The following is a 12,069-nucleotide window of genomic DNA, read 5'->3' as shown; positions in this document are numbered from 1 at the left end:
AAGCTAACTGCTCTAGCCTGCTGCTGAGCTGAGTCGGAGTCTGTTTTAGCTTGCTAGACTCCTAGAGCATGAGATTCTGAATTAGAAAAATTACAATGGCAGATCAACATTCTTTCAACGTGGAGCGCATGTGGTGTTATCAAAACTAGTGTTGGAGAAGTATCCAAATCTCAGATGCGCCTTAAACCTGAGAGCTCTTTCGAATCGAATTATTTCTGCGAGTCTACTTTTCGAAGATGAATATCATCCAGTCCAAGAACAGTTCAACAATGATTGAAGACAACCTTGCAGCCTGCCTACGCCTTTCAATTAGCTTCTACACTCACAATCAATGCGCAAAGCCTTGCGACGGGCTGCTTTGTGTCTTGACCGAGCTTGCTGTTTTGATTGTGGAATTCTTGAGCGATGTGTTATTATCTGTTACTAACTCAAAAATTTACCTGTTTTATTTATTTTTTCTCTTTCTATCCTGCCACAGGAGATAGCCTATCTGCAAGTCCTGCATAACCGAATGGTGAGTGCCATGTTTCGAAGTTCGAAAAAGCGCCGGTTCGACACCGCTTAAAACATGTGCCTGTGTGTTCGGCAAGACACATATTAAAGGCATGCCTGTAAGCGAACACGAAGATTAGCTTCCTTGCCCTCCCATCCACTTAATCCAAATCTTCAACTGCCAGAAAAATTAAGGTTCGTTCAAATGCGCATGTACGACACTTCTGTAGTGTCGACTTCACTGGTTAGGTTTTGGTGAAGCTGAACAACTGGCATGTTGGTATTCGTTCAACTGCATATAGGCCTATCTAAAGAGTTTTCCTGTAGGCTACATATAATCTATATCATTAGTTTTAGTTTTGCTAAAGAGAAGCAGGTAAGCTAATCTTCCCGAATCTTCAATAGATGTAGGTTGGCATGATAAATTATGGTTACCGCTCATGTTGATGATTGATAAGGATCTGTACGAATTTGCAATGTTGACGCTAATCTGATAAATCTCAGGGTGGTGATTACTTACAAAGTGCATCTTAGGTCAAAAAAGTTGGCCACCCCTGTTCTAAACTAAATAATCAACCAAAATAATAAAAGGCTTATAGCTTTACCTCGCGCCAACTTCTGAATTTGGTCTTTTAAGATTTCCTCGGCAGAATTTTCCATGAGGGCGTCTGTAGTACGAACGATGACCTTAAAAAATCCTCCACTTTCTCTCCAACCCACGGCAATGAAAGCGTTACCTACTCCATGTAGTAACGTACCACAGTCGGTTCGTTTAAAGTCCACTGACGCTCCATGTCCGTTATACCTACAAAAAGTATGAAAAATTATTGAAATATATTAGAACTACTCAAAAATCTAGTCTGTTGCTGGAAACATGGGGGGGACTATTTAATTTTGGTTTAACTCTTTCGCGCCCAGCATCATTTTAAAATGATTTGTGGTTTAATGCGAAACGCCCAGCATCATTTTAAAATGATTTGAGGTTTAATGCTAAACGCCCAGCATCATTTCAAAATGATGCTGTTTGATGCGTGATATAAAACTTTGTCTTTGTAGCAGAATATCTATAAATTTACTGGTCCCTTGTAAAATGCTTATTTTATTGATATTCTCGAGTTTTTTAAAAAAAAAAATTGCTCAAATTTGACAAAATGTGATTACTTTATCCAACAGTTAAAAGAAAAATATGTACTAAAGGAACAAGGCATGTTTGATTTTTCCTTGACACTTCATATCATTAGGAAGTCCACTGAAGAAAAAAAATCTTTTTAGGTTCTACAGAAAAGGTGGGAGTATTTTTTTTGTAAGATGCTTCATTTTCACAAAATTTTTAACAAAAAATAAAGTTAAAAAAGTACACATTTTGAAAATACTGGATCTTCAAATATGTTGTATTAAGAAAGTAGGTTCTAACACTTATAGTCAGAACTTGAAATTATCTTTCCAATGAGATATTCCATGTCAAAATACACAATCGGTGTCATGCGTGTCAGCTCGTTAACCCTTTGCTTTTCAACGTTTTTTTTGGAAGTTAATTGCTCAGGGGGGGGGGGGCGTTTTTGGATCAAATTCAATCAGCTGTTACGTGTTATCCGCTAGTGCTATTTCAACAGAAGTTGCACTGGTGTGAAAAAAAAAATCATTTGTCTATAAGTTTGAAAAGTCATTGTTTTAAAATTTTATATGTTAAACTTGATATTTCAATTTTTGCAAAGGTACCCAAAAACGACAATTTTGATTTATCTTGCCGCAATTTAATTACCGTGCTAATCCGATTTCATGCAAAGTTCTGAAAAACAATGAGCTCGATCGAAGGCACGAAGTGTGCGTGCGGTGTGCCGAATCATTGCATTGATAAACATTTACGACTTGCGAGCAAATCTTATTGTAAGCTACTCACTGATTCTAAAATAGTTACAATCAGAGTAATATTGTTACACGAATTTGAAAAAAAAAAAAACTGCGTTTGTTGTCTTACATTTTTGTCCTAAACTAATGCATTCCCAAACTCATGGCTAGCTTCTAGTTTTATGGAACCAAATTTTTCATAAGTCATAAGTAACAGCTTAGCCTGCTTGAATGGCTGTTTACATCTTCGTTTGTGTATTTTAGGTCTACAATTGAGTTTGTAGTATGAATATTTTTAGTAAAGAGAAGACAATTGAACAAGTTGTTGAAATTATCTGAAATTTCTAAGTTCAAATTAGGTGCTTTTGAAATTGTGGATTTGTGTCAAGTCGCATCACAAATATCATGCAGGCTACATCATAAGTCATTTCGCTTACGGGTGTTTATAAACATGACTCATAAATTACATCCACAAACAATACAGCATTTACATCAACAAAGCTAAGTTCGAAGCTCACTTTTTATTGAAGATTGTGTCAATCAACTTGAAAATACATTTTTAGTCTGCCATCGTCGAAACAATGCAACAGCGAATTGAGGAACATGCGTAAACACAGGAAATGTGAAATAACCCACAGTCAGCAAAGCTACATAAATTTAACGTTTACAAATGTTGAATCAATGTAAAAGGACTGGATTGCTGACTGGGTCATCATTGTTTGAAACACAAAAAAATACGCGTAAAGGCGACAACATCAGCAAGGGCAGCGATTATGTTTCTGGCCAAAAAAAAATTAACTTTTGACTTCAAAGATAAAAATGATTATAACGAAGCTTCAAAGTTTGTCGTAAAAAATATTGCAGAGATACAATAAACATAATCATTTTGTGCCAGATTGTGAGAAGACTTCTTAGATTCTTTCCAAACATTTGCAGAATTGCAAATTATTTTCCATAACTTTATATTGCCAAAAAATGGCTTCTTTGTTGAAACAACGTGGCTACAATTCTATAAAAAATTCTTAGGCCTACTACATTAAAGTAATGAAATTTTTTTTTGTGATTTTGCTGATGACGTTTTACAATATCCGAGAAGTAAAAAATAATAATGATGAATTATTTTACAAAACCGTGGTTTGCAAGCGCTTCACAAAAAATTGTTGGGGGAAAATTTACTATTAGACGTAAAACGTTTGTAAAAGAAAATTGTCGGTTTACGTACTGTATTTATAATGTTTATTGCGCTGTTTGAATTATAAACTGCCTGTATTGTCTACCTTTGTGGTTGCCGGCCAGCTTAGAGCAGCATGCAAACTACGCGTTTATGGTATTTGCATCGTGTTATGATTCTCGAAAATTTCCCACAAGGTCTTTATTTTTATCGCGATATTTTTGTGCCTTTTCTGTCCTAAACTTGAAGTCATTGTGCAGCACAATCCACATCGGTTTTTAGACTCAGTCTTCATTGAAAATCTTTTGTGTGGTGCATCATTTCAAGTAATGTCTGTTAGAAACGATTCCCCGCCCATTTAATATTATTGTTGTATCTCTGCTCCATTCTATTTTCATGCTTGAGTGACCCGGCCATGCATTAACAATTTTTGCTAGTTGATCTTTCTTTTTACGTTTTGGCATGGACTGGAGTGGTCATTGTTTTATAAATCTGGAGAACTGGGGATTTGGAGTGACTAGGGAATATGTAAGAATTCGGTAAGCAACTGTTTGTTTCGTTTTATTATTGTCGTTTCCAATACACCATTTCTTCTAATAAGTAAGGCCTGCACTTTGTCCAGTCTAGGCAGAAAACGTTTGAGACATCATTTATAAAACATACCTTTGCTTGGTGCAAGGTTATGCCTGTCTAGTTAACTCTAGCTAGTTGTGTAATTTGTTTGTTATCCTAGGGTAGTCTTTTCAGGTCTGCCAAGGATTCATTTATGGTATGTGCCTTTGTCTAGCTCACTTTAGCTAGTTGTGTAATTTGTTTTGTTATCCTAGGGTAGTCTTGTCAGGTCTGCCAAGGATTCATTTTTGGTTTGTGCCTTTGAGCCTGCCATGCTGTAAAGTTTGTTTGAATTTTGTAATTTGTTTGTTATCCTAGGGTAGTCTTTTCAGGTCTGCCTAGGATTCATTTTTTTGGTGTGTGCCTTTGAGCCTGCCATGCTGTAAAGTTTCTTTGAACTTTGTAACTAGTTGTTTGTTATCCTAGGGTAGTCTTTTCAGGTCTGCCAAGGATTCATTTTTTGGTTTGTGCCTTTGAGCCCGCCACGTTGTAAACTTTGTTTAAATTTTGTAAATAGATCTTCACTTTGGGCAGTCTTGTCAGGTCTGCCAAAGATTGAAGCTTCTAAGCCTGTACTCTGTCAGGCCATTGTTCTAGTCAGGTAGAACTGGTTACCGTTAAACCCTGTAATTTTAGTAGGTTGCTTACTGACATTCTCCGTAACATCGTGAAGGTCAATTGTCACCTCACCAAAGGTAAGTACCATACAGATTTTGTTTTTTGTAGCTTGTATATTGCTGTGTGTTAATTATGGCTCGTAAAAAGCCCAAGCAAACTCCAAGACGGAGTAAGCCAAATGGTTATGCTAGTGGCTCAACAGAGCAGCATGAGCCCGCCTCTAATATTAGTGGTCAACATGACATTAGCGAAGAGCTGCCAGGTCTCGTTGTGTTAGAACAAGAGCTGGTTGAAATCGAGCTTGGCATAACTTCCATCGACATGGAGCTATGCTCAAGTGATGATTTCCTGAGTTCTTCTGAAGTTTTGGAGGTAAAGAAAAGATGCCTCGAACTTCAAAGGAAGCTCTCCCTTAAACGTTTAGATTTACTCAAATGCAAACCACAGCAATCAGGCTCAATGGAATCTAGGATCAACCGTATGGGGGAAAGCATTTATGGTTTGCTTGAAGCCTGCTCTACCCTCCTTCGAAGCTGCCGAGAACAATCCAAGCAAGTGTCACATCAAACATCATCGGTAGTTATGGATGCAGGCAGTGACACAGGCAAAGCTGCTGAGTCTAGCAGTCACGTGACACCCCGTGAGAGTGGTGTAAAGATACCACCTGTAAAAGCAGAACAGGGTATCCTTCAGGGCAGCAGTAGTGCTAGTAATATTCTTAATCCTTACACATCTCCCTTTCGCACTGAAGCTAATAATAGTAGTGAATTTCCCATCGTCGTGCCTCAACCCCAGCTCAGTGCAGGGTTTCAAAATGTTCATGGTCCTCGGTTGTCGCTGGAGAAGTTTGACGGCAATGTGTTAAAGTTCTTTAACTTTAAAAGGCGTTTTGAACGATACATTGAGTCAAACTATCTAAGCTTTGAAGATCGCATCGCCTTTTTGGAGGACAATTGTGTAGGCCAGGCCTTGGAAGTAATTTCTGGCCTGAGTTGCTTGCAAAATAGTGAAAGAGCATATGGAATGGCATGGGATAGATTGAGAAAAAGGTTTGGCAACCCTGGAAAACTCATGGCCAAAGTGAAGGAAGATTTGCTGCAAGGACCCCCTATTTCAGAGTGGGATGCGCCGGGCCTCACAAAGCTTTGCGACAAGATGTATAAGTGTGAAGTCAGTTTCGATGGCTGGGGTAAGTCCCATCTTTTAAACAGTGATGAGGTGCTTCAACGGCTGTTCCTGCGACTTCCTTATAAGTTAAAGGAGCAGTTTGTTAATGTTAATCACTTGGGATCGGACTGTGCCACGTTTGGCGATTTAAGAGTCTTGGTCGAGGATGCAGCCTCTCGAGCCGACAGCCAATATGGCCATCTTATGCAACCAGGCAAAGATGTTAAGAGAGCTCTACAACCAACGATGGCTCGATCTAATCCGCAAGGTGGCTACAAGCGTGCTTCGGTTTGCACAACCCAAGAGCAGATTTCCCAATCTGCTAACCATAAGCAAGAGTCCTGTTGTTTGTGTGCAGAGTCGCATGCCCTATGGAAGTGTGAGATGTTTAAACAAAAGCCTGTTGCAGAAAGAAGAACCCTGGTGCAAAAGCATAGACTGTGTTTTTGTTGCTTGAGAGCAGGCCACAGAGTGGTTGATTGCAGATTTAAGAAATCTTGTGCAACGTGTGGATCGAGGCATAATTCACTTCTGCATGTAAACCGTGTGGAAGAGGAAAGCCCCTCTGCTCTGAAGAAGGGCATCTCAGCAACAACGTCCGCAACTGTGCCAGCAACATCTGGGACAACAATTTTTAAGGTTTTGCCAGTTAAGGTATGGGCTGGGGACCCCTCCAACTATACCTATACTTATGCTTTTATCGATGAAGGTTCTAGCGTCAGTCTATGCTCCTCAAGCCTCGTATCTCGCTTAGGGGTTGCTGCGACAAAAAGCAATGTGGAGTTGCTGACCACCAATGCTGTCTCCTTTCATGACAAGAAAATTGATTTTTTGGCTGTGCAGGGAATGGAAGAGCAGGCTGTGTTTTCCGTTGCAGATGCTCTGGTGATGGACCAGATTGTGGATGTCAGCCACAGTATTCCCACCGAAGCACTTAGTAGTGCATATAGTCATTTGGAGGACTTAAAGTTCCCTGAACTAAAAGATAGGAAGGTTGAGTTGTTATTGGGTAGCGATCTTCACCAGGCTTATCTTTTGCAGGAAGTTCGTACTGGCGCACCAGGAGAACCATGTGGACTGCACACTCTTCTGGGTTGGACCATTTATGGGAAAGATGGTGGCGATAGGCAACTCAACTCACCAGTAATGGTAAACTTTCTTAGCGTAAAGGAGTCTTGCGATAGAATGTTAAATGTATTGTTGCAGGATTTTAATGACATCGATGAGCCACAGGCCCCCTGTCCTTCAATTGAGGATAAACGTGCGCTGCAGATCATGCAGGACACGGTGAAGAAGGTGGATGGACACTATTCTGTAGGGCTGTTGTGGAAGAATGAAGACCCGGACTTGTGCAATAATCGCTCTATGGCACTCAAGCGCTTAGAGGGAATGAAGCGCCGATTTATTGCTGACCCGGAGTTATTCAATGAGTATCGTGGTAAGATGCAGGAATATGTTAAATGTGGCTATGCTGTGCCACTTGAAACTGGTGTGGTAGACACACCAGGGAAGACGTGCTATGTGCCCCATCACTGCACGACCAATGCGGCCAAGTTTAGAGTCGTTTTCGACTGCAGCGCGAAGTTTAAAGGCGTGTCATTAAATGACAAGCTGCTTCATGGCCCAGATCTCACCAATAACCTTGTAGGAACATTGTTTCGCTTCAGGCAACATCCGATCGCTGTTGTGGGCGATATTAAGGCCATGTTTTCCCAAGTACGTGTAGACGAAGGAGACAGGGATACCTTTCGATTCTTATGGTATCCGGACGATGATCTCAAGCGGGAACCTGTCGACTACCGTATGCAAACTCATGTGTTTGGAGCAAAGTCGTCGCCATGCTGTGCTGCCTTCGCACTTCGGATGACTGCCAAAGACAATGAAACAGGTGCTGATCAAAACACTGTTAACACAGTTTTAAAAAATGTTTATGTTGACGATATTTGTCATTCATGTGAATCGCCGGATCAGGCTATCGAACTAATACAACAACTGCGTGAACTATTACAAAGTGGCGGCTTCCATTTAACTAAATTCCTGTCTAACAGTGCAGAGGTCTTGAGTTCTGTGTTGCAGGAAGACTTGGCGTCGAAGGTCGATTTGCCTCAGTGCCAGCTTCCAACGCAGAAAACCCTTGGTGTTGTGTGGAATGCTGCGAGCGATTGCATGGAGGTGAGGGTGAGTATCCAACAAAAGCCTAACACCCGGAGAGGCGTTCTCTCCATGATTTCGCAAACATACGACCCACTAGGTCTAATACAACCCTTCATTTTACCTGCTAGGCAACTCCTGCAGCAAGCATGTGACGCTCAACTTGATTGGGATGAACCCCTTAATGGCCTTGGGCCAGTAAACATTAATTGGGAAGCTTGGTTAAAGGCCCTTCCAGAGCTTGAATGTGTTTCCATCGCTAGAAGCCTGACTCTTTTTGGTAAATGTGCTATCCGCTTTGAATTGCATGGTTTTTGTGATGCCAGTACCAGTGGCTATGGGGTCGTGTTTTATGATGATTCTGTAGTAATTTGTAATTTTCTATTTGGCAAGGCTCGAGTGGCTCCATTAAAGCCTGTTAGCGTACCTCGCCTGGAGCTCACTGCTGCTGTGCTCGCTGCCAAAGTCTGCAATTTTATCCTGACGGAGTGTGATTTTAAATTCAATTGTGTTGTCTTATGGACAGACTCAACTGTTGTGCTGCGTTACATTAATAATACTTCGACTCGTTTTCACACCTTTGTGGCTAATAGGCTGAGCACTATTCACATGCTTACCAGTGTCAATCAATGGCATTATGTACCGACTACCTTAAACCCCGCTGATCTCGCGTCTCGGGGAGTTTGGCCTGATAAAGTTAATACCGCTAAGCTTTGGTTCAATGGTCCTAAGTTTTTGCATGATGTCACGAGCAATTGGCCAAACCAGTCCGACTTTGTTGGCGGAATTTCGTCAGACGATCCAGAGGTTAAAAACATTGAACATTGCTCAGCCCAACAACACGCGATTACGGACTCGGACTCTCTCTGTCGGTTGTTTACCCGCTACTCGAACTTCCACGATCTACAAAGAACGGATGTTTGTATTTTTAATTGTTTGGCGACCCGTGCTGTGCACTTTGAGGTCGTGCAATCCCTGGAGGCAAGTGCATTCATTCAAGCCTACCGAAGATTCTGCAGCCGTAGAAACGTTTGTCCTACTGATCTGTACAGTGACAACGGAGGAAACTTTGTTGCTGCAGACCGCGAACTTCGGCAAGGACTCAAGAACCTCCATCAAAAGAAAGTCACCGATGCCTTACTTCGGCATGAAACGAACTGGCACTTCAACCCTCCGCGTGCTTCACATCAAGGCGGCTTCTACGAAATATTTTTTCGTTTATTAAGAAAATTGATGCGGTCGCTGGTAGGAAACGCTACGTTGGATGAGTTCGACCTTCTAACGCTGGTAGCAGAGATTGAAAGAATTTTAAACGATCGTCCCATCACTTCGCTCCCATCGTCACCAGATGATCTGCAAGCCCTGACTCCAAGTATGATACTCACCGGATCAGCTTGTGACACCCTACCGCCAGATGTTTTTATGAAGGCTGACGGTTATCGACGCTCTTGGAGAAAGACCCAATACCTCACAAACAAGTTTTGGGAACAATGGCTGTTGCAATATCTCCCCCTGTTGCAGCCCCGACAAAAGTGGTTTGGCACATCTCCAAGCTTGAAACCAGGCGATTTGGTACTGGTAGCGGACGAGGCAACTAAACGTGGGCACTGGCCCAAGGCTATTGTAAAGGAAGTTATGCCGGACACTAACAAACTTGTCAGACACGTGCGAGTAAAGGTTGCTGACGGTACAGAGTTTGTTCGCGACATCAGAAAGATCTGCCTGCTAGAGGGCAGTATGGACTTTTAAAATGACAATTTTGTTTTCTAGGCTGGCTGGTTGGCACGATTGCACAACTGACATTGCTCATGCTGCTTAGGTTTCATATTTGAATTGTATTGCGTGTTTGTGTTTATTTTACTATTATTATTCTTGTGCTCCTCACTACCGCAGCTAGCGCGGTGTCGTCGATGCATTTGCATCCAGCAGTTCTGCCATAACTGTGTTATTGACTCCCATCAATAGTGTTGTTTCTATTTGCATCCTGCAGTTATTTACACTGTAGCAGTCTAGCTCTGTTTTTGGTCTGACTATTTCACACACCTGTCTCATTACTAATGCTTTTGCTATGTGCGATATTATTTTTTGTGTTTTGTCAATTCATTGCTTAATTATCACGACTCGACTTAACAGTCGCGTGTTTTTTCTGGTAGCCTACTTTTGCTCTGACGTTAATGTCACTTGCGCTGGTCATAGCATTGTGCAGTATTAGGTTGTATGTGTGCTTTTGTTTATGCCATATCCCCACTTCTGCCACTGGTACCATGTATGTTATCATTTGTTTTTCGTGTATCCGTTTATGCTGACTTCCAGTTGTCGGTAGACTTATGTTTTTGTGCTTAATTTTAGCAATCGCTAAGCATGTTGGTCATAAGGGTTTTTTAACTCCTCTTGGGCGTGTCTTCGATGTCCTTCTGTAGGCTACTGTTATGCATGTTCTATTAAGTTTGTGTGTAATGCAAACCAGCCTTTGTGTTGCAATTGTGATCCTTGCTAACCGCGAATATTTTTGATTCTGGTCGATATTTGCATAATTCATGTTCATTGTCGTTTATTTGGCCACCTTGTGGCAATTAGTTGGTTTGTATTTTGCTTCGTTGTAATCGTTTTACAGTGGTAAAACCCTCATTTGTTAAACTCTGGTTTTGGGGGTGGGTATGTTAGAAACGATTCCCCGCCCATTTAATATTATTGTTGTATCTCTGCTCCATTCTATTTTCATGCTTGAGTGACCCGGCCATGCATTAACAATTTTTGCTAGTTGATCTTTCTTTTTACGTTTTGGCATGGACTGGAGTGGTCATTGTTTTATAAATCTGGAGAACTGGGGATTTGGAGTGACTAGGGAATATGTAAGAATTCGGTAAGCAACTGTTTGTTTCGTTTTATTATTGTCGTTTCCAATACACCATTTCTTCTAATAAGTAAGGCCTGCACTTTGTCCAGTCTAGGCAGAAAACGTTTGAGACAATGTCTTCCCCTAAGCTGTTACACAAAACGCCCAGAACCAGGTTGATTAATATGTATCTTAGAGCCGTTGAGAGCCCATTATTGTATGTGTGGAATTATTACTGTAGATGTCTGACTAAATTCATGCCAAAGTCGAGCAAATTCTGCTTCGGGATCCTTGTCGTTATTTACGGTATTTTTTGTTGATAAGTTTAGGCAGCATTTCTCAAAGATAAATGAAGACATCGGTATTGTTCGTCACTTAGATTTAGTTTTCTCAATGTTGTTTATTCATTCTTTGATCCATTAGTTTATCACACTTTTGGTATAATCGGATCGTTTATAAATGGCGGGTCTTCACAATAGCCGGCCTTTTATACATTGGCGCAACGTATTCAGATGTTGAATCAATGATGAAAAAAGCTGATTTGTTGTTTGTCTTATGTGACGCCTAGCTTTATGCCTCTTCCATATTACAAAATATTTTGTAATGTAGATGAGGCATTATCATCTTTATTTTGCGCTCTTTGAAACAACACACAGTGCACTGTGAAACAAAAATGCAAGACATAACAACAAGTAGGCGACATAAAGCAGGGAAGGGACGCCATCGAGTTAGCTGCTACGTGTAAATGGAGCCTATCTCATAATTTTGAGTGTATCTCACAATTATTGTTTGCAAAAACGCTATTTCTCCGGCTTCTTCCAAAAGCATTTGCAGTGATACATTTCCTCAATTGCAAGTTTTGTCAATGAGAGCATTTCCATAGAACGTTTATTTCGAAACCAGGTTTTCGTGCATTTACCCAAGAGAAGATTTCTTATTGTAACGTTTTTTATTTGTCAATGAATATTATCTGCTTGAAACAACTGTTTTGAATAGTTTGTGGCCTACATAGCCAACTATTTTGATCGTGGATTGCTATTCTTCTTTGTAGAGCTGATAACGCAAAAAACGTTTGCTATTATTGTTTCTAATTAACAGCTTTGTGATCACTGGCTTTTCTTTTGTAGCATAAGAAATAACGCGCTTTGTATTATTGAGGTCAAACCAAACAAAG

General features: G+C 40.7%; 2 protein-coding genes across 3 annotated transcripts in view; one reads left to right on the top strand and one right to left on the bottom strand.

The window, feature by feature from the left end:
* The window catches only part of LOC145775960 (atrial natriuretic peptide receptor 3-like), a 176,913-nt gene that overhangs the window by 141,980 nt on the left and 22,864 nt on the right, over positions 1 to 12,069 (top strand). The gene's annotated exons all lie outside the window — the stretch shown is intronic.
* Positions 1 to 12,069, bottom strand: part of LOC145775999 (atrial natriuretic peptide receptor 3-like) — a 60,128-nt gene that overhangs the window by 26,676 nt on the left and 21,383 nt on the right. For both annotated transcript variants that reach the window (XM_082587410.1, XM_082587409.1), the window contains exon 4: positions 1,098 to 1,297. In XM_082587410.1, coding sequence (XP_082443536.1) covers positions 1,098 to 1,297 — 200 coding nt within the window. The remainder of the gene's footprint in view (positions 1 to 1,097; positions 1,298 to 12,069) is intronic.

The sequence above is a fragment of the Aplidium turbinatum genome, chromosome 8, assembly GCF_918807975.1.
Source record: "Aplidium turbinatum chromosome 8, kaAplTurb1.1, whole genome shotgun sequence".
NCBI classification, from domain to species: Eukaryota; Metazoa; Chordata; class Ascidiacea; order Aplousobranchia; family Polyclinidae; genus Aplidium; species Aplidium turbinatum.
Note: the sequence above shows the minus strand (reverse complement) of the source record. Positions and strands in the feature narration are given on the sequence as shown.